General features: G+C 45.2%; 1 protein-coding gene across 2 annotated transcripts in view; it reads right to left on the bottom strand.

Moving 5' to 3' along the window:
- Positions 1–26015, bottom strand: part of rassf3 (Ras association domain family member 3) — a 220171-nt gene that overhangs the window by 74740 nt on the left and 119416 nt on the right. The window contains exon 1 of one of the 2 annotated variants that reach the window (XM_060839656.1): positions 4961–5664. The exons of the other annotated variant lie outside the window; for it this stretch is intronic. Coding sequence (XP_060695639.1) covers positions 4961–5083 — 123 coding nt within the window. The 5' untranslated portion in view covers positions 5084–5664. Of the gene's footprint in view, positions 1–4960; positions 5665–26015 lie in introns of those variants that run through there. 2 annotated transcript variants of the gene reach the window in all.

The raw sequence follows: 26015 nt of genomic DNA, 5'->3' as shown, positions 1-26015 counted from the left end.
TCTTGTTGGTGCATTTTTGTTGGTTTCTTTCTTTTAACCCTTTGTGTTGCGTTCAGATAGCTGCTATAGAGCCATTGACACCTTATTTGTACTTCTTTCTTCCTTTATTGTACCATTACCACTCTCTTTAGCTTTTGCATCATGAAACCTTTTGTTTGTTAATTGCTTCTGGGCTCCACCCTACTCCAGCACTTCCCTTTCCATCTTTTACTCTTTTAAATGGTATGTGGGTGTCAGTGGCAAGGCCAGCACTGATTACCACAAGGGCTTGCTCAAGACTTTTAGAATCATAGAATCCCTACAGTGTGAAGACAGGCCATTCGGCCCAACAAGTTCACACCGACCCTCCGAAGAGTATCCCACCCTGACTCATTTCCCTGCCCTATGACTTGACATTTCCCCTGATTAACGTACCTAATCTACACATCGCTGAACACTATGGGCTGTTTCCCATGGCCAATTCACCCAAGCTAAAAGGAGTACCTAGAGGAAACCCACGCAGACATGGGGAGAATGTGCAAACTCCACACAGTCGCCCGAGGCTGGAATCGAACCTGGGTCCCTGATGCTGTGAGGCAGCAGTGCCAACCATTGATCCACCTTTTTGATTTGATTTATTTATTGTCACGCATATTTTGTTACAAAATACAATGAAAAGTGTTGGATAGTGAGGCCATTATCTGGCACCATCTTAAAACACAGGAAAATAAACAAAACACAGAATATAAAGGCAGAAAAGTAAAAAAACAAAGTTAGTGAAGTATCAACCACACTGTTGCGGGTTTGGAGTCACGTGTAGGCCAGACTGGGTCTTCCGGCATTCTTGTTTTCCTCATCCCTTCATGAAATGTTGGCGCCACTGGCACAAGCAACATTTGTTGCCCATCTCTAAATGCCACAAAGGGGTGGCTCACTAATCCACTTCAGAGAGAAGTTCAGAGTCAAATACATTGCTGTGGATCTGGAGTGGCATGTAGTATGGATAAAATGGCAGATTTCCTTCCCTAAAGCACTATAACAATTGACGATAGGTTCACAATCGAGAGTGTGGTGCTGGAAAAGCACAGCAGGTCAGGCGGCATCCGAGGAGCAGGGGAGTCGGCGTTTCGGCCAAAAGCCCTTCCTGATGCTGCCTGACCTGCTGTGCTCTTCCAGCACCACACTCTCAACTCTAACCTCCAGCATCTGCAGTCCTCACTTTCTCATTGTTTCATGGTCACCATCGTTAAAAGTCATCCTTGAATTCCAGATCAACTGAATCAAAATTCCATCCGCTCCTGCAGCGAAATTTAAATCCATTGCACCGTGACCGTCTTTCCCCCCTCCCCCACCCATACATCACCACCGTCACCTCCCATCCCCCATGCCCCCCCCCACACTTTAGCCTGGGTCTCTGGTTTACTGTATCAGTGACACAGCCAGGCACAACACATCTTCCTACTGCTTTAATATCATTTCTTTCTGATGAATGGGGAAACACTGCAGAAGACAGGGATTTGCAGATTCTCATGCATGAATCACAAAAACCCAGGACCATATTCAAGTTCTGTGGGTAATAGGGAAGGCAAGTAGAATGTTGGCCTTTATTTCACAAGGAATGGTCTATAAAAGCAGGTAGGTCTTACTACAACTGTAAAGGTAGCAGATACATGGGAACATGACCATCTTCATGTACCCCTCCGAGCCACTCACCATCCTGTCTTGAAAATGTATTACTGTTCCTTCACTGTCGCTGGGTCAAAATCCTGGAATTCCCTCCCTAAGGGCATTGTGGGTCTACCCACAGCAGGTGGAGCATAGTGATTAAAGGAGGCAGTTCATCACCACCTTCTCAAAGGGCAACTAGGGACAGGCAATAAATCATAGAAGCCCCACAGTGTGGAAACAGGCCCTTTGGCCCAACAAGTCCACACTGACCCGCTGAAGAGTCTTCCACCCAAATCCATTCCCTATTATTCTACGTTTACCCCAGACTAATGCACCTAACCTACACATCCCTAAACACGCTGGGCAATTTAGCATGGCCAATTCACCCATATCTGCACATCTTTGGAGTGTGGGAGGAAACCAGAGCACCCGAAGGGTACCCACACAGACACTGAGCATTTCCAGCAATATTCCTCTTTAGCTTGTATTTATACAGTGCCATTGATATGGCAAAATATCCTAAAAGGAACACAATCAAACGAAAAGCCAAACAGTGACATTAGTAGCAGAGGTAAGAAATGTCTCAATGGAGGCACAAATGTGGAGAGATTTCGGAAAGGAATTCCAGAGGTTAGGCTGTAGGTGACTGAAGGCACAAACAAATGATATAATGGCTCAGTAGTTTGCACTGCTGCCTCACAGTGCCGGGCCCAGTTTTGATCCCAGCCTTGGGTGACTGTCTGTGTGGAGTTTGCACATTCTCCCCATGTCTGTGCGAGTTTCCTCCGGGTGCTCCAGTTTCCTCCCACGATCCTGTGCAGGTCAGGCGAATTGGCTATGCTAAATTGCCTATAGTGTTCAGGGATGTGTAGGTTGGGTACATTAGTCAGGGGTTAAATGTAGGGGTTAAAAGCAAAATTACTGCAAATGCTGGAATCTGAAACCAAATGAGAAAATGCTGGAAAATCTCAGCAGGTCGGGCAGCATCTGTAAGGAGAGAAAATAGCTGACGTTTCGAGCCTAACTGACCCTTCGTCAAAGGGTCAGTTAGACTCGAAACGTCAGTTCTTTTCTCTCCTTATAGACGCTGCCAGACCTGCTGAGATTTTTCAGCATTTTTTCTTTTGGTTAAATGTAGGGGAATGGGTTTGCGTGGGATTCTGTTCGGAGAGTTGGTGTGGATTTGTTGGGCTGAAGGGATTCTATGATGTTCCTAAATAAGCAGGTAGCTCAATGACTAGGACTTGGTACCTGGAATGGGTGTGGAAACTGGTGGAGTTTCCACCGATAAAGAGGGATTTATAAAGCTAAATCAAGATGTTGCGTAACAGAGGGTTAAATTGAATCAGCAATCACAATATGAAAAATCTGGAGTCCCACTTCTGATTTGATTATCTCTATATCAATAGTTTGACGCAGGTCAATGTCAGTGCTGTGCCTGCAGGCACTATCCTTACTGGATATTAACAAGAGGGCCCATCGTCATGTTCTCAAGAATATATTACTTGGATATAAAGTATTAGAAAAGTTCTGATTTCCTTAAGGAACATTCCTAACTCAACCACAGATCATTTTCTTTCTGCGCTGTGCACTAAACCTGCCCCCCAGTACAATACTTGGCCCCATTGTGTTATCTCAGAGAGACCTAATATGGTGCAACATCCACTCTGCCTTTGTTTCCTGATTGCAGGACGCCCTTTGTCATAGAGACCCTGAAGGATTAGCACTCCTTAAACCGTAGACAGTACACTGCCACAATATCTTTTCCAAAGGATAGCTAATTACAGACAAGCAGCAGCAAAAATCTTGAGTCGCGTGAGGGACAATGTAACCTGCAGTTTAATTGGAGTCACATTACATCAAAAATCCAGAAGTTCAATAGCCTTTATGTCCTTTACCATTAGCCTTGACTAAAGCAGTGATGCAATGAATGATTCAATTTATATTTGTTTATAATCTATATCATAAAGATCAATAAAATGTGTGACAAGACAAAATACAAGGTCAACCCTCCTGTGATAATGTGACATCAACCCTCTCACTGAGCAGCTCAGTGGTTAGCACTGCTACCTCGCACGCCAGAGACCTGGGTTCGATTCCAGCCTCTTCCTCCAAATGCACTGTACTTTGAGACTGTTATCTAAATGAATGGTGGAGCAGGTTCGAGGACTGAATGCTTCCCATCCCAGTTCAGCCACCTGCTTCATGTTGGAGGCTCAGCGATGGGTTAGGGGTGACTACAGAACTACATTCTAACATGATCCAATGTCTTGGGAATGGCTCAGTGGTTAGCTCTGTTGCCTCACAGCACTAGGGACCTGGTTTAATTCTAGCCTTGGGGGTGACCATCTGTGTGGAGTTTGCACGTTCTTCCTGGGCCTGTTTGGGTTTTCTCCCACAGTCCAGTTTATGTGGAATGGTCATGCTAACCAGTGTACAGTGTCCAGGGATGGGTGGACTAGCCAAGGGAAATATAGAGTAGGGGCGGGGGTCTTTGTGGGATGCTCTTCAGAGGGTGGGTGTGGACTCAATGGGCTGAATGGCCTACTTCCACATGGTAGGGTTCAAAGATTCCTCTCCAAAAGGAAGAGTAAAAGAGTCATAACATCACAGAAAGTGACCATTCGGCCCATGCCAATGGAAGAGGTACAGAGGCCCCTCTCCCAACCTGAAACGTTAACTCTGATTTCTCTCCAAAGCTGCTGCCAGACCTGCTGAGTGTTTTCCAGCAATTTCTGTTTTTGCTTCTGTTTTCAGTTTTTCAATTTTATTTATGCCTTAACAAAATACCTTGACGATCCGAACTGATGTGAGGACTCCAGATTCTAGTAAAGGGCTTATTACCAGAACCTACACCCCCCTGCCCCATGGATGCTTGATGACGGGGTAGCAGTTTGAGAGCCTGTGATTTCGATCAAACCTATTGGATTATGATCTGGTGGCGGGTGACTTCTGACAGCAGTCCAACACTGGCACCTCCACATTACATTCACCACAGCAATGGATCTGTGTGTGGACAACCCCATCAGCAACTTTACCGCACTTGGTAGAACAGAATGCCACAAACAACGACCAGCAGTTACCTCAGATAATAAAATATTTCCAGTGCATGGCCAGATGCCAGAAAAGGCACCAAATCTAGTCATCGAAGAGGGACACTGTTCAAACGCTGTACACTCCTAACACAGTGTTGCTGTGTCATTAGCAATTGTTTTAAAGACAGTGTGTATTTCACCCATTTACCAATTGTTACACCTCATCTGCAAGCCTTTGCCTTCCAGTATATAGTTGCCAAAAGAAACACTGCACTTACTTGATCAAGCTTGGGTTTAACTTGAGGCTTCTTGAAGAAGGAAGTTCTTGCAGTGAAGAAATACTCTTCAGAGTCCTCTTCCAAACTGCTGTACCCGCTGCTCATAGTGCTAGTCCACGTCATCTGCAGTGAGACTCCTTCTACCAGCTCTCCCTCCCTCTCTCACACTAACAGCACAGCAGCAGAAATGTACAATATTCAGGGCTAAATCCAAGGCTGATGACTGAGGCAGTTCCTCGTGCAGTTTCCCCTCTTCGTTTTAAGAAATAGATGGGATTCAGATCCGTGCCGTGCTGTCAACTCTCCCCAGTCCAGGAGGAATTGGCGTCTGGCTGATTTTAGGTGTTGACATTGTACATTAAGTCCCTCCTCTGTCTCTCTCTCTCTCCAATATTTCTCCCCAGACTTTTCGACTCTGAACTCTTAAGGCAAAAAAAAGTCTCACTTCGTACGAGAGAGAGAGACTGCCTGAGCAGCGAGTTAACTATTTTCTGAACGCTGGAGCTGACTGGTGTTGTACACTAAATAATTTGTTGGCAAATCAGACGTTGTAACTCGGCAGTTCACACCCACAACTGTGAGGGGTGAAGTCATTACTGACCAACCCTCCGTCAGTTTCTGCAACTCCACTGCACATTAGATTTCCTGTAAATCCAGCACCGGCTGTGAAGAAAATAAAGCCACCCAAACCCGGAATGAATCAGGTGACAACAGGGTGTGAGAAGGACCCTGTCATGTTTGTGTCCATTGTAAGGCAAAAAAAAGAGATAAGGGTGGAGATTGTGCTAAATCGACTGAATCACAATGATACTTAATCACCTCAGAGAAATAAAGAACCAGTCACAATGTTTCAGTCTCTCCACTAGGTGCGATTTAATTTTGTTTTGGTTTTATAGGTTTTTCGGCTAAGTGGTTGTACAAATCTGACAAGGTTGATGCTGGTCCAACGAGGACACCCTTTAGTTACCGTTTGAACTCACAATTCATGGCCATCTTCAAGGCCCCTAATGTTCTCAATGCAAACTCCCCTGGGTCTCACTGAAACTGACTACACACACACTGAGAAAAACAAGGGATTGGTTTGTTTTCAGTGGATGGGTGTGGGAGTCTGGTAAGGGAGAGTTTGCCAGATCCCTTTTCTTTCTGCCAGATCTCTCCAGAGCAGCCCACCCACCCCCTCCCCTTTATTTTTTTAGGTTGGATTCCCTACAGTGTGGAAACAGGCCCTTCGGCCCAATAAATCCACACCAGTCCTCCGAAGAGTAACCCACCCAGACCCATTCCCCTGCCTTGTATTTACCCCTGATTAATGCGCCTAACACTGTGGGCAGTTTAGTATGGCCAACTCACATAACCTGCACATCTTTGGATTGTGGGAGGAAACCCACGCAAGCGCGGGGAGAATGTGCAAACTCCACACAGACAGTCACCTGAGACAGGAATCAAACCCAGGTCCCTGGTGCAGTGAGGCAGCAGTGCTAACCACTGAACCACGGTGCCTCCCAAATCTAGCTGATATTCCGCCTCCAGTGATACCCCCATTCTATCAACCAATCTGGATCATTCTGGCTTCAGGTCTTATCTGAATAGCCACCAAACCCCGTCCTGTTTCATCAACAGAAACTGAAATTCCCCTCCCCACCCCACATCTCCCTGGATCTTACCCCACACTCCCTCCTTCTGTTGCAGGTCTCTTTCCCCGCCCCCCCTCCCCACCGAGGTATCAACCTCTCCAGGAAGCTCAGCGACACCTCTCCCTGGGGGCCTCCACAGATCCTTACCCAGCCCCTCCCCGTTCCCCACCCTTGCACACACCCAGATGCCCAATCCCTGGAACCCTGCCATTCCCCTCCCCAAAATCCCCTAAGCCACTCCCTCAGCAGAACCCTCATCCCCACACACATACAGTTGCCTTCAAAATCCCTCAGTCCCCTGCTGGCCCTCCCCAGAACCCAACCCTCACTCTCATTCCACCCTGACAGCCCCTCCCTGCCATCCTGGGCTCAGTCAGACCAGACCTCTCTGTAACCTTTACAATTACTATCATCGGACTCTTCGACCCCATTCAAACTACAATCCTATCTTGAACCTTTCCTTATAGATCAGCACCGTTCTGCACTCACTCATTCACATGGATTCTCAGTTATGCCATGTCTGAATTTCCAAACTCTCTGGGAGCAGTCTTTGCATGCACTCGATAATAACTTCTCCACCAATGACCAGCAGTGTTTCTGTTACCAAGGCCCTAAGCTCTGAATTCCTTTTCCTGAACCAGCAGTAACATTCACACCACATCACTATAGTTGTTTCCAGCAAAATAAAATCTAACCATCGTCCCTTCACATTCAAAGGCTGTACCATCACTCAATCCTGTATTGTCAGTATCCTGGGATTAGGATTGACTGTAAACTGAACTGAAGCGATTTCTGAAGAAGGGCTTATGCCCGAAACGTGGATTCTCCTGCTCCTCGGATGTTGTCTGGCCTGCTGTGTTTTTCCAGCATCACATTTTTCAACTTTGGTCTCCAGCATCTACAGTCCTCACTTTCTCCCTGTAAACCAAACTGGACTATTCATAGAATCCCTACAGTATGGAAACAGGCCCTTCGGCCCAACGAGACCTATTCCCCTACCCTACACATCCCTGAACACTACGGGCAGTTTAGCATGGCTAATTCACCTAACCTGCACATCTTTGGACTGTGGGAGGAAACCCACACAGACACAGGGAGAGTGTGTAAACTCCACCCAGACAGTCATCCAAGGTTGGGATCAAACCCGGCCTGGGCGCTGTGAGACTGCAGTGCTAGATACCGAGCCACTGTGCCACCCAAGAATATTTTGGCTACAAGAGCAGGACAGAGGCTAAGAATACTGTGGTGAGTAACTCACCTCCTGACTCCCCAAAGCCCGTCCACCATCCATAATGCACAAGTCAGGAGTGTGACGGAGTACTCTCCACTTGCCTGGATGAGTGCAGCTCCGACAATGTTAAGGAAGCCAGCCAGGACAAAGCAGCCCACTTTTTGGTACCACATCCACAAGCGTCCACTCCCTCCACCACCGATGTTCAGTAACAGCCGTGTGTACTATCTACAAGATGCACTGTAGGAATTCACCAAAGATCCTCAGACGGTACCTTCCAAACCCACGACCACTTCCGTCTAGAAAGACAAGGGCAACAGAGACATGGAAACCACCACCTGCAAGTTCCCCTCCAAGCCATTCACCATCCTGCCTTGGAATTATATCTCTCACTGTTGCTGAGTCAAAACCCTGGAAGTCCCTCCCTAATGGCATTGTAAAGTAGATTATATTTGTCATTTCTACCATAAACAACTGATACAGTAAAACCGAGACAGCGTTCCTCCAGGACTGACGGTGCTACATGGACAGCACAAACTATATAATCGTACACGGCATAATGTGCATCAGTGCAAAACACACAAGTTACAGTGTCATAGGAGGATGATAAATAACAGACATTTTTCTAGCAGCAATTCAAAGTTGTGCAAAGAATTTCAGATGGGAAAGTGTCCAATCATACTGCGCTAAGGAGCCTTGGGGGAAGAAACTGTTGCACAGTCTGGCCGCAAGAGACCAAATGCTCCAGTGGTTTCTGCCAGATGGCAGGAGGGAGAGGAGTTTGAGTGAGGGGCGTGTCAGATCTTCCACAACGCTCTTCGCCTTTCAGATGCAGTGTGAGGTATAATGGAGGGAAGGGAGACCCTAGCTGAAAATGTGTTGCTGGAAAAGTGCAGCAGGTCAGGCAGCACCCAAGGAACTTCCTGAAGAAGGGCTTATGCCCGAAACGTCGAATCTCCTGTTCCTTGGATGCTGCCTGACCTGCTGCGCTTTTCCAGCAACACATTTTCAGCTCTGAGCTCCAGCATCTGCAGTCCTTACTTTCTCCTGGAAGGGAGACCCTGATGATCTTCTCAGCTGTCCTCAAACCAGGCAGTGATGCAGCAGCTCGGGGTCCTCTTAAGGGTTTACCTGCATCAAATGGACAGCAACGGTTTAAGGCGGCAGCTCACCATCATCTTCCCAAGTGCAACAGGCAGTAAATGCTGGCCCAGCCAATCCCATGAATAAGTAAAGCAAAACACCCTCTGCGTTCCTCTCCATCTCTCCTTCTTTAGGACTGAGATGAAGAGAATTGTTTTCACCCAGGGAATGGTGAACCTGTGGAATTCCCTGCTCAGAAAGTAGTTGAGGTCAAAACTAGCGAGTGTTTTCATGAAGGAGTTTGATCCAGCTCATGGGGATCAGAGGGTGTGGGGGAGAAAGCAGGAACAAGGACTGAGTTGGATATTAGATTACAGTGTGGAAACAGGCCCTTCGGCCCAACAAGTCCACACCGACCCGGCGACGCGCAACCCACCCAGAGCCCATTCTCCTACATTTACCCCTTCATCTAACACTAATATATTGAATGGCAGAACAGGTTGAAGGGCCGAATGACCTACCCCTATTTTCACTATTTAAAATGAACCCTTTGGGCAAAGTGTTTGGTCACCTGCCCTAAGATTTCCTTTCGGCCGGATGTTAAATTCGTATTTGGTGATGCTCCTGTAAACGCTGTGGACATTTTCCTATGGCCAAGATGCTACACAAATGCAAGTTGTTGTTGTTGCTGTGCAATGTGATCTTGTGGTGCGCATTGCTGTTACTTCCATTTCCTATACTGTCAGATGTGACTCAGTCATACTTCCGTACTCGGGCAAAACCACCCTATAGCGAAACTCCCCCAGCAGCACGGGGCACTGTGGAACCATGAGGGATGATGTAATTGCATGAGACACTAAACCACAGTCCTCACCTCTCAGGGTAGATATGGAAAATCCCATGGCACCATGTTGAAGGGGAGTTCTAAATATCACAGAAACTGAGTACAATATCTGGGTGGTTATCACATTGCTGTTTGTGGGATCATGCTGTGTACAATTGAAGCTACTGGGTTACAGGAGCTGCTACTTCATACAGGGGTCATAAAGCAGTTATATAAATACAACATTTGTTTGTCATCATAATTTGTATTTTTGTAAAGCCATTGTGGACATCCTGAGGCTGTGGCAAGTGCTATACAAATGCAAGTCTTTCTTCTTTATCATTTTAGTTAGTCCACATTTGGAGTTTTGTGTGCAGTTCTGCTTCCCACGCCATCGGAAGGATGTGCAGGTTTTGCAGAAGGTGTAAGAGAGATTTTACCAGCATAATGCCTGAATTAGAATATATTAACTAAAAGGAGAGAGTGAACAAACTTGGATTGTTTTACTAATGGTAAGGTCCTAGGGAGTGTTACTGAACGAATTTCCTATTCCTTGAATGCTGCCTAACCTGCTGTGCTTTAACCAGCAACACATTTTCAGCTGTGATCTCCAGCATCTGCAGACCTCATTTTTTACCTAAAGAGACCTTGGAGTGCAGGTTCATAGCTCCTTGAAAGTGGAGTCACAGGTAGATAGGATAGTGAAGAAGGCATTTGGTATGCTTTCCTTTATTGGTCAGAGTAATGAGTACAGGAGTTGGGAGGTCATGTTGCGGCTGTAGGACATTGGTTAGGCCACTGTTGGAATATTGCATGCAATTCTGGTCTCCTTCCTATCAGAAAGATGTTGTGAAACTTGAAAGGGTTCAGAAAAGATTTACAAGGATGTTGCCAGGGTTGGAGGATCTGAGCTACAGGGAGAGGCTGAATAGGCTGGGGCTGTTTACCCTGGAGTGTCGGAGGCTGAGGGGTGACTTTATAGAGATTTACAAAATTATGAGGGGCGCGGATAGGATAAATAGGCAAAGTCTTTTCCCTGGGGTCGGGGAGTCCAGAACTAGAGGGCTTGGGTTTCGGGTGACAGGGGAAAGATATAAAAGAGACCTAAGGGGCAACATTTTCACACAGTGGGTGTACGTGTATGGAATGAGCTGCCAGAGAAAGTGGGGGAGGCTGGTACAGTTGCAACATTTAAGAGGCATTTGGATGGGTATATGAATCAGAATGGTTTGGAGGGATATGGGCCGGGTGCTGGCAGGTGGGACTAGATTGGGTTGGGATATCTGGTCAGTATGGGTGAGTTGGACCAAAGGGTCTGTTTCTGTGTTGTACATCTCTATGACTAGAACCACTGGAGGCTGAGGGGGGCGACCTGATAAGTGTACAAAAAGTTATGAGAGGTATGCTTAGGGTGGATAGTTGGAGTCTTTTTCCCAGGATATAAATGTCAAATACTAGGGAGCGTAAGTTTAAGGTGAGGGGGAAAAGTTTAAAGGAGATGTGTGAGGGAGGTCTTTTGACACAGAGGGTGGTAAGTGCCTGGAACGCTCTGCCAGGAGAGGTAGTAGAAGCAGATACAATAGCAACATGTAAGTGGCATTCAGACTGACACATGAACAGACAGGGGTCATGGGGGGGGACATGATGGACTGAAGGGACTGTTCCTGTGCTGCACTATACCATGTTTTCTGTTAACTGGCTCACTATCTTTCCTCACCTTCTCCACTGCTTTACGCTTCACTAATTCTTCCACCTCGCTTGAACTTCTCTCTTCCACAGTCCATTCTCTGGATCTGCTGATCTCTTCCTCGTCCACCTTTCCCATTTCGTTTTTCTTTCTCCTTTCGTGGGAAGTGGGTATCCCTGGTCCAATGTTTGTTGCCTATCGCTGATTGTGGCTTTCCGTGTCAGAGGGCAGTTAAGAGTCAACCACATTTCTGTGTCGAGTGTGTGGTACTGGAAAAGCACAGCAGGTCAGGCAGCATCCAAAGAGCAGGAGAATCGACGTTTCAGGCAAAAGTCCTTCAGTGCAGTTCAGGCCTTTTGGCCCTTGATACTGCACCAACCTGAGAAAGCAATCTGAAGCCCACCTGACCTATACTATTCCATTATGATCCATATGTTTATCCAATGACCATTTAAATGCTCTTAAAATTGGTGAGTCTACTACTGTTGAAGGCAGGGTGTTCCACATCCTTACTACTCTCTGAGTAAAGAAACTACCTCTGACACCTGCCCGATATCTAACACCCCTCAATTTAAAGCTATGGGAAGTGCACCGATACTCCAGCCCCAACACTCCCAGGGTCATCACAGAAGTTAAAGACTCAATCAATTCAGTCAATGTCCACTCATTTACTCGTCTGATGGACTCTGGTGTACAGAAAATACTGACAACGTTTCTTAACAAGAAATTACTATTTATTACAAAGAAATCAATTCTAATCATAGGAAACAAAATATGCATTATTAACTTCTAACTCTGTTAGTTAAGCTCTATCCTCTTTCTATCTCCTACACACACATACAGACAGTCACCGAGCAACAAATAAATATACATTTAGGGTGGCACGGTGGCTCAGTGGTTAGCACTGCTGCCTCATAGCACCAGGGTCCCAGGTTCAATCCCAGCCTTGGGTGGCTGTCTGTGTGGAGTTTGCACTTTCTCTGTGTGGGCTTACTCTGGTTTCCTCCCATAGCCCAAAGATATGCAGGCCAGGTGAATTGGCCATGCTAAATTGCCTATTGCGTTAGTCAGAGTGGTCTGGGTGGGTTACTCTTTGGAGGACCGGTGTGGACTTGTTGGGCCTATTTCCACAGTGTAGGGAATCTAATTTTTAAAAAACATGTTATATGGATGAATAACAATACTGGGGAAGCTCAGTTTAATAGCACCAGTCCTCAGGGTAAAATGAGGTGTCCCTTTTGCTTCTTCCAAGTCCTTCTGATGTAAGTCCTTCACATTCAAGTCCTTTCAGCTCTTTGGTGAAATAATTGATGCACTTATTCTTTCGTCTTTCAGTTACTGGTTAGAGTCAACAGTTTATTGCGGGAGAGATTAGCTATCTTTTAATTCTTTGTAACTTCACTGCAAACAGAGAGAGAGCGAGATGTTGTCTCTTGCAGACGGGAGAACTTCTGCCTTTGTATTGTTCACACACAAGCTGTCCACCTGCCCAGGAGTTATTAGAGAGATGTTGTCATGCCGATACCTCCTCACCTAGACAACTGGTCCTGCTTGAAAAATCAATCAGCCGCCTGTCTCTGGCTACATAGCCTCAGTACCCAATACAGTGCTGTTGGGTATCAAACATCTTCCCTGGCTGCAAGCTCATAATGAATTCCAGGAACATGATTTAAAAGTGCAGCAACTCCTTGGTTTTAAAGCAGTCCTTTTTTTTTTGCCCTTTAGGCCAATATCCAAAACAAATAAAAGGATGTGTTTTTACACCTTTTATCTGAAAAGGGCACCAAAACTACACCTGAGCATCTCTCTACCCTCTAGTTCCAACTTGCATACCCTCCCATTTAGCAGTCAAAAGATCCATCACAATAAAAAAGACTAGGTATAAGCTTTCCAAACTCTGGGTTGTATTCCCAGCTAAAATTTTGTAGCAGCCAGCTCAGAGCCCCCTCCCCTCCCCTCCAAATACGATTTGCAGGTGCCAGTGTTAGACTGGGCTGTACCAAGTTACAAATCACACAGCACCAGGTTATAGTCCAACAGCTTTATTTGGAAGCACTAGCTTTCAGAGCGCTGCTCCTTCATCAGGTGGTTGTGGAGTATAAGATCGTAAGACACAGTGTGATGTAACTGAAATTATATATTGAACAAACAATTCAGGTCTTTTTCAATATATAATTTCAGTTACATCACACTGTAAACCATTGCTATAAATTCTATATCTTACGATCTTCTCCTCCACAACCACCTGAAGGAGCAGCGCTCCAAAAGCTAGTGCTTCCAAATAAACCTGTTGGACTATAACCTGGTGTTGTGTGATTTGTAACTTCTACCCCTTAAATACATACTTGATTATTTTGTTGTTGGTGGGTATGGTATCCCTAAGGGAAGATACCATGGCGTCTGGTTGCTGCTTCAGAAAAAGACAGGCAATCATTTCTATAGAATCCTTATAGTATAGAAACAGGCCATTCATCCCATTGAGTTGCACCAATCCTCTGAAGGGCATCTCACTGAACCCTCACGTCTTTGGGATGAAACAGGAGACATGAGGAGAATGTGCAAACATTGCAGAGACAGCCATCCAAGGCTGGAATCAAACCCAGGGTCCCTGACGCCGTGAGGCAGTGATGCTAATCACTGAGCCATTGTTCTCCCTGAATTCATTGCAGAAAGCACTCCCTTTTATCACCTCACACCACACTCAACTCACATTGCCTTACCCCTTTGCACCCTCCACATCAAGATCTAATGCCTCTCTCTCTCACCACTCAACAGCTGCAAGAATATAAGAACTAGGAGCAGGAGTAGGCTATTGAGGCTCTCAAGCCTGCTCCACTATTTAATACGGTCATGGGGTGACCTCATCTCAGCCTCAACTTCACTTTCCTGCCTACACCCTGCAATCCTTTAACTCATTGCTCATGAAAAACCTATCTTCTCCTTAAAGTTATTCTGTGTCCTGACATCCATTATACTCTGGAATGGTGAATTCCACAGATTCACAACCTTTTGAGAGAAGTTGTTCCTCTTCATCTCTGTCTCAAATCCACCAACCCTTATCTTAACACTATGACTTCTCTTTCTAGATTCCACATGAGGAAACATCCTCCCTACATCTTCATTGTCTATCCCCTTTAGCATCTTAAATACCTCCATTAGGTCTCCTACTAAACTCTAACGATTATGGGGCCTAAACTGCTCAATCTCTCCTCACTAGGCAATCCCCTCATCTCTGGAATTAATCTGGTGAATCTTCACTGAATGTCTCATCTCCCCAATCCTTACCTGTGGTACCCTACAAACACTACTCCCCTTCTCAACAACTCAAGTCTTTTCTCTCCCTCAAATCTCTGGAATTGTTCCACTCATGATCTGAGGCAGTAAAACGGGATCGCATTTGGAAAAACAATTGGGAAGCTCTGTCTTAAACCTCAACAATTTCAGCCACACCTTTGTCCAGGAGCCAAGTCTGAAATCTCACAAGTCTTTGCTGAAGATTGGAATGTCTGTCTGACAGCGAGGTCACCCTTGCTGTACTCCCATCGATTCTCAACAGAGTTGAGGGGAAGGGTAATTGGAACAGGGTTAAACTCTGTTGAGCCAGCATGGAGGTACATGCCATCCTTGAGAGAGAGAGAGAGAGAGAGAGATTGAGAGAGAAAGACATAGATTGACAGACAAACAGAACTCAACAGAGTTGGCCTCCTTTGTTACTGAGTGCGTCATTCGTGAGAAACAAACTACGTGGTTGGATAGGTTAATTTTAAAAAGCACATTTGGCTGAACTATGAACATTATGCTTTTATGAGAATGTCTTTGGCCTGAGATTGAGATAAAATGTGTCTAGCTGGAGGCTGGGGTTATGAATAATAATTGTTCCCATACTTGCAAAGAACTTCTGACCCCTCTTGAGTTGCAGTTGCTTGTTCAACTCACACTGTCCAAAGTGATGTTTAGGTTATTTGACTGACAAATCATTAGGTTCAAATTGTTACTTTGCTGGTGCAAGTCTTGCAAATAATTCATTGTTTGATCATCAGCTAACCCAGTCCCCCATTTGTGCCCATCACCTGAACACAATATGGGTGTTTTTTTCCAATATGAGTGTCAAAGGATGAGGGAGGATCTGATAGAAACTTACAGAATACTGAATGGCCTGGACAGAGTGGATGCTGGAAAGATGCTTCCATTGGCAAGAGACACAAGGATTCAAGGGCAAAGCCTCAGAGTAAAGGCTAATCATCTTTCCTGATAGAGTCATAGAGATGTACAGCACAGAAACAGACCCTTCGGTCCAACCATGACAACCAGATACGCCAACCCAATCTAGTCCTACCTGCCAGCACCCAGTCCATATCCCTCCAAACCCTTCCTATTCATATACCCATCCAAATGCCTCGATAAAGGACTTTTTGCCCGAAACGTCGATTTTCCTGCTCCTCAGATGCTGCCTGACCTGCTGTGCTTTTCCAGCACCACTCTAATCTAGATTTAGAGTAAAAGGAAGATCCTTTAGAACGGAGGTAAGGAGAAACATCTTCAGCCAGAGAGTGATGAATCTGTGGAATTCATTGCCACAGAAGGCTGTGGAGGCCAGGTCATTGAGTATATTTAAAACAGAGAGAGATAAGCTCTTGATTGTCAAGGAGATCAAAGGTTATGGGGAGAAAGCGGGAAAATGTGGTTGAAAAACCCATCAGCCATGATTGAATGGTGGAGCAGACTGGATGGGCCGAATGGCCTAATTTCTGCTCCTATGTCTTATGTCCTATGGTCTCATGGAATGCATCTGACATAAAAACTGCCTGGCAGGATTTAGATCTGAGCTGGATTTATCTCAATAGCCTTGAAGCTATCTTAGTGCAGCAAGACCTTTGGAAAGGAACTGCAGCACTGACAATGCCAGAACTGTTAAGAGTTTATTCGTGTCCAGAAACAGCAATGATGCTAGCCTTACTGCAGAAGTACAGATGGAACTTCATAAAGCTTCCGTGAATTTCTTTCCTTTATTCATTTTTTGGGATCGTTGAGCTTTTCCCATTCTCCTTGAGAAGATGGTATTGGAATGCTCTGTTTTTGAATTGCTGCACTCGGTATGGTGAAGGTGCTAACACAGTATTGTTGGGCAGAAAGGTCCAGGCTTTTGGACCTGTGCAGAGTCAGAAACATGGAAGGATCAGAGGGAAGCCATTCAGCCCATCTTGTCTTTGACTCTTAGGAGGAGTTATCTGACCAGATCCACTCTTCGCCTCCCGGGTCTGTCACCATAGCCCCCGTGTCCAAGTCAGAATGACGTGTCTTGGAGGGAGATCTGGGAGGTGATGGTCTCCCTGTGCACCTTGTCCTGAGAGGTGGTGGACAGCCTGGCTTTGGATGGTGCTGGCGAAGGTCCTCTGATTGGAGGTGGCTGGGACAAGCTGTGGGCAATATTTCTCACCTTCTGCCAAACAAAGACCCAGAAACACAAGGACAGTAACATCAGTGCAGGCCTAGCCACATACCTGTGCCTAGCTATGGAGCCATGAGTTGGGGGAAATGGTGGAGTAGTTTTAGTGAGACTAGAGCTGAAAATGTGTTGCTGGAAAAGCGCAGCAGGTCAGGCAGCATCCAAGGAACAGGAGATTCGACATTTCGGGCATAAGCCTTTCTGAAGAAGGGCTATGCCCGAAATGTCGAATCTCCTGTTCCTTGGATGCTGCCTGACCTGCTGCGCTTTTCCAGCAACACATCTTCAGCTCTGATCTCCAGCATCTGCGGTCCTCACTTTCTCCTTTTACTGAGACTAGTCTAGCAACCTCTCTCCACTCCCTTGTCCCACAAGCCTCATTCCTGATGAAGGGCTTTTGCCCGAAGCATCGATTCTCCCGCCCCTTGGATGCTGCCTGACCTGCTGTGTTTTTCCAGCACCACACTCTCGACTCTAATTTCCAGCATCTGCAGTCCTCACTTTCTCCTAGTAACCCACAAGCCCAGGCATCATATGAAGAATGCATAGTTAAAAAACACTCATCATCTTGCTCCTTCCATTGACCATAGTGGTTACTATTCTTCAGTTCAGGCTGAAACCTTCTCTCTATGTCCTCAACCAACTCAGGGATCTTTTGTGAGGTATGGGGGTGGGGGAGGAGGGGGTGGGGGGTGGGGTGGGTGGAGGGGTCACGAACAGACATTCCAGGGCACATAGGGCCTGCAATATGAATTGAGAGCAAATTCCTCATCAGCTGCTGCCATGAACAAGCACAGATTTCCTGGCTCACCATGTCCTCAATCCATTCACAGGATGAAACTGTAACAGTTCCGTTTTAATGCTTGAATGCTATCCTTTGTGAAATGGATGATGAAAATGCACTGAGTGAGGTGTCTGAATTAACTTCACTCAGGCCGGTATCCTGTCACCAAGCCATCTTTATTTACATGTGCATTGTATTTGACACTGGTCCAGCTCCCTCAGAATCAGCTCTCAGAGTGAACAGAACCTCTTAACGTTCCTGTTTATCTCTGTCAGCCAGGGCTCCCTAACTGGACCAAGTTAACAGCCCCAATCAGGGAACTCATATTCTACGAGTCAAGATTAGAGTGGTGCTGGAAAAGCACAGCAGGCCAGGCAGCATTCAAGGAGCAGGAAAATTGACGTTTCGGGCAAAAGCCCTTAATCAGGAATGAGGTCCACTTGGCTGACCTCGTTACAATCACTACAGCGCCTTTATCAATCACTATAGCGACTTTTATACAAACAAAGCCCAATTATTTTAGACTTGTTCTGTCTTATCCTTGTCCTTGTCCATGGACTGCAACCTGTCCAGTAATCCCAGATTTACACATTGCCATCTAGATGGAGTAGCAACCAAATTCATTCCAATTAAAGAAACAAAGAGTTGGGTATTTAAAAGATTCTGAGCAATACATGAAGCTAACTGTTTCAGACGGCTACAATTAACTTGGAACACAATTACTGCCAAACCAGAATATATTTGTTGACTCTCACAAAAGCCAGCAATGTGGTGTATGAATGTCAGTGCTGCTGTGATGCCAGGTATGTAGACAGTATGTCCCATTAACTGATGGATTAGATCCAGCAACACGCCCATTGAGCTGTTCACAAAACAACACCAGATTATAGTCCAACAGATTTATTGGAAATATAAGCTTTCGGAACGCTGCTCCTTCATCGGGTGGGGTAGGGTCATAGGGCACAGAATTTATAGTTAAAATACAAAGTGTCACACTGGAGAGAGAGAGAGAGAGAGTTGAGAGAGAAAGAGAGAGAGAGCGAGAGAGAGAGCGAGAACCTGCACAGTTTACTGCCTTTGCTGTTTGAATTCGTGTTTTACAGGACATCGGAGGGCATCTGGGAAAATTAAACACTGAAATTCACAACTAATCTTGGAGGAACTGTTGGGTGAAGTTCACAGCACAGAATCAGAGAAGTTAATTGTTGTTTTTAGTCTGTCCAAGAGAAAGGCTGCAGTAGTGAATACAGTGGATTCTTTTTTGATTATATGTTTTTGGAGATAAGTCTCTTGATTAAACATAAAATATAAGCCATAGCTATTAATTTAACCTGGGGCAGTGTTTGTAGAGGAATAAAACGGTGTTATTTTCTGCGTGTGTAGATTGTGAAGGAGCAAAAATGGCCTTTGTAGTGATATGTACTTCTTGTCAGATGTGGGAGTTTAAAGAGAGTTTAAGGGTTACTGCGGATTATATCTGCCATAAATGCTGTTGGATGTGAATCTTATCAGATCAAGTGGATCGATTGGAGAGACAGATAGAAGTGACGAGGAATTTGCAACAGCAACAGTATATAATGAATGGCAGTTATAGGAAGGGGGGAAAGTCTCAGATACCGTCACATAGATGGGTTAACTCCAGGAAGCGTGAGATAGGTCGGCACCTAGGGCAGGAATCTTTTGTGGATATACCCATTTCAAACAGGTATGCTGTTTTGGAAAATCTAGGGGGTGATGGATTCTCAGGGGAACGTAGCACGAACAGCCAAGTTTCTGGTATTGAGACTGGCTCTAATACAACGAGGGGTACATCAGCTTCCAAGAGATCAATTGTGTTTGGGGATTCTGTAGTCTGAGGTACAGACAGACGTTTCTGTGGCCAGCAGAGAAAACGCAGAATGGTATGTTGTTTCCCTGGTGCCAGGATCAAGGATGTCTTAGAGAGGGTGCAGAATGTTCTCACGGGGGAGAGGGGCCAGCAAGAGGTCATTGTCTACATTGGAACCAATGACATAGGAAGGGAAAAGGTTGAGACTCTGAAGGGAGATTACAGAGAGTTAGGCAGAAATTTAAAAAGGAGGTCCTCAAGGGTAGTAATATCTGGATTACTCCCAGTGCTACAAGCTAGTGAGGGCAGGAATACGAAGGTAGAGCAGATGAATGCATGGCTGAGGAGCTGGTGTACGGGAGAAGGATTCACATTTTTTGATCATTGGAATCTCTTTTGGGTAGAAGTGACCTGTACAAGAAGGACGGATTGCACCTAAATTGGAAGGGGACTAATATACTGGCAGGGAAATTTGCTAGAACTGCTTGGGAGGATTTAAACTAGTAAGATGGGCAGGTGGGACCCAGGGAGATAGTGAGGAAAGAGATCGATCTGAGACGGGTAGAGCTGAGAACAGAAGTGAGTCAAACAGTCAGGGCAGGCAGGGACAAGATAGGACTAATAGATTAAACTGCATTTATTTCAATGCAAGGGGCCTAACAGGGAAAGCAGATGAATTCAGGGCATGGTTAGGAACATGGGACTGGGATATCATAGCAATTACAGAAACATGGCTCAGGGATGGGCAGGACTGGCAGCTGACTGTTCCAGGATACAAATGCTACAGGAAGGACAGAAAGGGAGGCAAGAGAGGAGAGGGAGTGGCATTTTTGATAAGGGATATCATTACAGCTGTGCTGAGGGAGGATATTCCCAGAAATACATCCAGGGAAGTTATTTGGGTGGAACTGAGAAATAAGAAAGGGATGATCACCTTATTGGGATTGTATTATAGACGCCCCAATAGTCAGAGGGAAATTGAGAAACAAACTTGTAAGGAGATCTCGGCTATCTGTAAGAATAATAGGGTAGTTATAGTGGGGGATTTTAACTTTCCAAACATCAACTGGGACTGCCATTGTGTTAAAGGTTTAGATGGAGAGGAATTTCCGAAGTGTGTAGAAGACAATTTTCTGATTCAGTATGTGGATGCACCTACTAGAGAAGATGCAAAACTTGACCTCCTCTTGGGAAATAAGGCAGGGCAGGTGACTGAGGTGTCAGTGGCGGAGCACTTTGGGGCCAGCGACCATAATTCTATTCGTTTTAAAATAGTGATGGAAAAGGATAGATCAGATCTAACAGTTGAAGTTCTAAATTGAAGTAAGGCCAATTTTGACGGTATTAGGGAAAACTTTCGAAAGCTGATTGGGGCAGATGTTCGCAAAAAAAGGGACAGCTGGAAAATGGGAAGCCTTCAGAAATGAGATAACAAGAATCCAGAGAAAGTATATTCCTGTCAGGGTGAAAGGGAAGGCTGGTAGGTATAGGGAATGCTGGATGACTAAAGAAATTGAGGGTTTAGTTAAGAAAAAGAAAGAAACATATTTAAGGTGTAGACAGGATAGATTGAGTGAATCCTTAGAAGAGTATAAAGGAAGTAGGAGTATATTTTAGAGGGAAATCAGGAGGGCAAAACGGGGACATGAGATAGCTTTGGCAAATAGAATTAAGGAGAATCCAAAGGGTTTTTACAAATATATTAAGGACAAAAGGATAACTAGGGAGAGAATAGGGCCCCTCAAAGATCAGCAAGGCCACCTTTGTGTGGAGCCACAGAAAATGGAGGAGATACTAAATGAATATTTTGCATCAGCATTTACTGTGGAAAAGGATATGGAAGATATAGACTGTAGGGAAATAGATGGTGACATCTTGCAAAATGCCCAGATTACAGAGGAGGAAGTGCTGGTTGTCTTGAAACGGTTAAAAGTGGATAAATCCCCAGGACCTGATCAGGTGTACCCAAGAACTCTGTGGGAAGCTAGAGAAGTGATTGCTGGGCCTCTTTCTGAGATATTTGTATCATCGATAGTCACAGTTGAAGTGCCAGAAGACTGGAGATTGGCAAACGTGGTGCCACTGTTTAAGAAGGGTGATAAAGACAAGCCAGGGAACTATAGACCGGTGAGCCTGACCTCGGTGGTGGGCAAGTTGTTGGAGGGAATCCTGAGGACAGGATGTACATGTATTTGGAAAGGCAAGGACTGATTAGGGATAATCAACATGGCTTTGTGTGTGTGAAATCATGTCTCACAAACGTGATTGAGTTTTTTGAAAAAGTAATAAAGAAGATTGATGAGGGCAGAGCAGTAGATGTGATCCATATGGACTTCAGTAAGGCGTTCGATAAGGTTCCCCATGGGAGACTGATTAGCAAGGTTAGGTCTCATGGAATACAGGGAGAACTAGCCATTTGGATACAGAAGCGGCTCAAAGGTAGAAGACAGAGGGTGGTGATGGAGAGTTGTTTTTCAGACTGGAGGCCTGTGACCAGTGGAGTGCCACAAGGATCGGTGCTGGGCCCTCTACTTTTGTCATTTACATAAATGATTTGGATGCGAATATAAGAGGTACAGTTAGTAAGTTTGCAGATGACACCAAAATTGGAGGTGAAGCGGGTTACCTCAGATTACAACAGGATATTGACCAGATGGGCCAATGGGCTGAGAAGTGGCAGATGGAGTTTAATTCAGATAAATGCGAGGTGCTGCATTTTGGGAAAGCAAATCTTAGCAGGACTTGTACACTTAATGGTAAGGTCCTATGGTGTGTTGCTGAACAAAGATACCTTGGAGTGCAGGTTCATAGCTCCTTGAAAGTGGAGTTGCAGGTATATAGGATAGTGAAGAATGTGTTTGGTATGCTTTCCTTTATTGGTCAGAGTATTGAGTACAGGAGTTGGGAGGTCATGTTGCGGCTGTACAGGACATTGGTTAGGCCACTGTTGGAATATTGCATGCAATTCTGGTCTCCTTCCTATCAGAAAGATGTTGTGAAACTTGAAAGGGTTCAGAAAAGATTCACAAGGATGTTGCCAGGGTTGGAGGATCTGAGCTATAGGGAGAGGCTGAACAGGCTGGGGCTGTTTTCCCTGGAGCGTCGGAGGCTGAGGGTTGACCTTATAGATGTTTATAAAATTATGAGGGGCATGGATAGGAAAAATGGACAAAGTCTTTTCCCTGGGGCTGGGGAGTCCAGAATCTAGAGGGCATAGTTTAGGGTGAGAGGGGAAAGATATAAAAGAGACCCAAGGGGCAACTTTTTCATGCAGAAAGTGGTGTGTATGAAATGAGCTGCCAGAGGATGTGGTACAATTGCAACATTCAAGATGCATTTGGATGGGTATATGAATAGAAAGGGTTTGGAGGGATATGGGCAGGTGCTGGCAGGTGGCACTAGATTGGGTTGGGATATCTGGTCGGCATGGAAGGGTTGGACCGAAGGGTCTGTTTCCATGCTGTACATTTCTATGACTCTACCTGATGCGAAGTATTGAACAAACCTAGATTGCTGATAAGTCTTTAATCACTTAACTTTGTCCACCCCAGTCCAACACCAGCACCTCCACATCATGTTCATAACAGGCAGAGTACTGACTGTAATCAATCCGGCTTTCCTTGCAAAACCCTGAACATAATGTTCATTGTTAGCTATAATTCAGTGACTGGACAGCACTTGCTAAACAACCACGAGAGTGCTAGGAATTAAACAAGAAAACAATATGTCCAGGCCTTTCTACCTTCAGAAACACAGAAACAAAGAATAGAAACATAGTTTCTGAATGAAGCAAAGGGTCAAGGTCAATTAAATACCTGTTGTTTCTCTATGGTCAATCAAGGCTGGTTTACCAACCAATCAGCAACCCCTACTCATGCTGTATATGTTGTCCTGCTTTCAAAATTGGCATTTTGCATCTGTCCTGATTGGTGGAGGACTGAAAGCTTCAAAAGATGTCTTTTTTTTTAATCAATACTCAAAATTACAGAAAACTAAGGCAGACAGAGTTTGAAATGTTGTGAAATCAGATCTTGGAGAATCAAGTGATAGCAAGGCGATAAATGTGGGCTGACTTCCCAAAACTATAGAAACAAAGGGCCCACACGTTGCAAGAGTAGGATTCCCTATAAGTGACACTACAGTTGGAAGTGAATATAAAATACAAGGTGACTGGTTAATAAATAATTTAGCTGAAAATGTGTTGCTGGAAAGGCGCAGCAGGTCAGGCAGCATTCAAGGCGCAGGAGAATCGACGTTACGAGCATGAGCCCAAACGTCGATTCTCCTGCTCCTTGGATGCTGCCTGACCTGCTGCGTCTTTCCAGCAACACATTTTCAGCTCTGACCTCCAGCATCTACAGTCCTCACTTTTTCCTAATAAATAATTTAACCAGTTTACCACAGAAAATACCACTGAAACTACCAACAAGCCAGACTGGAGGTTGGCAAGGAATGTAGTAGCAGATTGTGGAAGCTTACAACATGATAATTTCACCTGGGAATAAACACTACATGGGCCAAGAGTTTATTTTATAGTAGTTAAAACCTATGCTATATATCATGGGCATTGTTGATAAGGGTGATAGAACAGAGTGAGGACTACAATGTTACAACTGCAGAGAAGGTGCACAAAGAGCAAGATCAACATTAAATTTAAAATTTGAAATTTGAGAACTATCTATGTGGTTGAGGCTCCATCAACTATAATCATGGCTGACTTTGCAGGATTGAATAAGGAGGCCTCAAGTAACTGCTTAGTAGATGCCAGTCTGCTTTGGGTCAACTCATGGTGATTCCTTCTCCCAAATGTCTTGCTGCTCCCATTTCTCTTGATACTGAGGCACACCCCCATGGCACAGTTGGCTGGGTGTAGACACCAATTGCTGTCCCATTTTCCAACTGGTTGTTCTTCTTGGCTGAATTGTGGCTGATAGGAACCCTATCACAGGCAAGCCCAATCATGTCTTTAACGGACAGGCGTACATACTTTCCATCACGTCTCATCAGATAGCGATCAAGAATGAGAACCCTGCCTAATATAATTGACAAAAGAACCAGAGGAAACACAGGGACAGTTTTTCTTCGGGTGGGCGGCACGGTGGCACAGTGGTTAGCACTGCTGCCTCACAGCGCCCGAGACCCGGGTTCAATTCCCGACTCAGGCAACTGACTGTGTGGAGTTTGCACGTTCTCCCCGTGTCTGTGTGGGTTTGCTCCGGTTTCCTCCCACAGTCCAAAGATGTGCGGGTTAGGTGAATTGGCCATGCTAAATTGCCCGTAGTGTTAGGTAAGGGGTAAATGTATGGGTGGGTTGCGCTTCGGCAGGTCGGTGTGGACTTGTTGGGCTGAAGGGCCTGTTTCCACACTGTAAGTAATCTAAAACAAAATTATGATCTGGAATGCGTTGCCTGATAAGGCAGGGGAAGCAGATTCAAATGTAGTTTTTAGAAAAAGAATTGGGCAAATTCCAAAAAGGGCCAAACTTGATGGGCTATGGGACAAGAAGAGGATTCTTTCTGCAGTGAATGATTCTACCTGATCATTACTCTAGGCTGATCGCAGGATGAAGGGAGGACGCAATGAAGGACTTCCATCAATAGATTGCCTTTTATTTCAAGGGACATCTCAAAATCCTTCACCACCAGAGAAGTCTGGAATGTGGTTGCTGAGGTGCATAGGCAATGATAAACACAGTCTGGCCTGAAACATATTGATGAAGAGAGGCCGCACAAATTGTTTTAAATGGTGATAACTGAGCAATCAAAGTTGGTCAATGCATTGGCAAAAAATCTCCAAGTGCCAAACAGATCCTTCAGGTCCTCTCATGACATTGTGTAGTTCCTCATGTGATAGACAGCCTCCCCTCCTCTGAAATTAGATCTTTAATACTTACGTCAAACACCAGAACATGGAAGATGAGGCTTACATTAACATCTTGCTCAGAGGAGCACCTCTGACAATGCGGCAGTTCTTCATTACTGCAAAGAAATTCGTGCATCTGAGTCCAAGTCTGGAAATATGGCTGAAATCTGTCTTCTTACTCAAAGGCAAGAGTGTTAGTGTGAAGGGAAGGCCAGAAGCACCCAGTTAGATGTCCACACCTTTGCTCTAGATCAGCCAACTCAACAAAGATTCAAAACCGACTTGTAAAGGAAAATAGCTTTCTTATAACACCATAGTTCGGTTCCTGTGCAATCTTGCTTTATGAGAAAATCATGCAATGCCAGCACCATGTAAACTAATGGGACGGGAATCCTGTTATAACCAATACAGGTCAGGGATGTTCATATTCTACAAATATCAGGCCAAATTCGGCAATCGTGTTGTAGCCAAGTTATGTTGTAGAAACACGTGCTATAGGAAAACCACCTGTACAATATATACTTTCGCTGGACTTGGGCATCACTTGCGAGGCCAGTTTTTGTTGCCCATTCTTAACCACCCTTGAGTTGATGACTTGCTAGAACCAGTTTACAGGGCAGTTAAGACTCTGTGATATCGTTGGCCTGATGTCACATGTAGGCCAGGTAAGGATGGCA

This window comes from Hemiscyllium ocellatum, chromosome 19 (genome assembly GCF_020745735.1).
Source record: "Hemiscyllium ocellatum isolate sHemOce1 chromosome 19, sHemOce1.pat.X.cur, whole genome shotgun sequence".
NCBI classification, from domain to species: Eukaryota; Metazoa; Chordata; class Chondrichthyes; order Orectolobiformes; family Hemiscylliidae; genus Hemiscyllium; species Hemiscyllium ocellatum.
The sequence above is the reverse complement of the archived record's forward strand: the minus strand, read 5'-3'. Positions and strand labels throughout refer to the sequence as shown.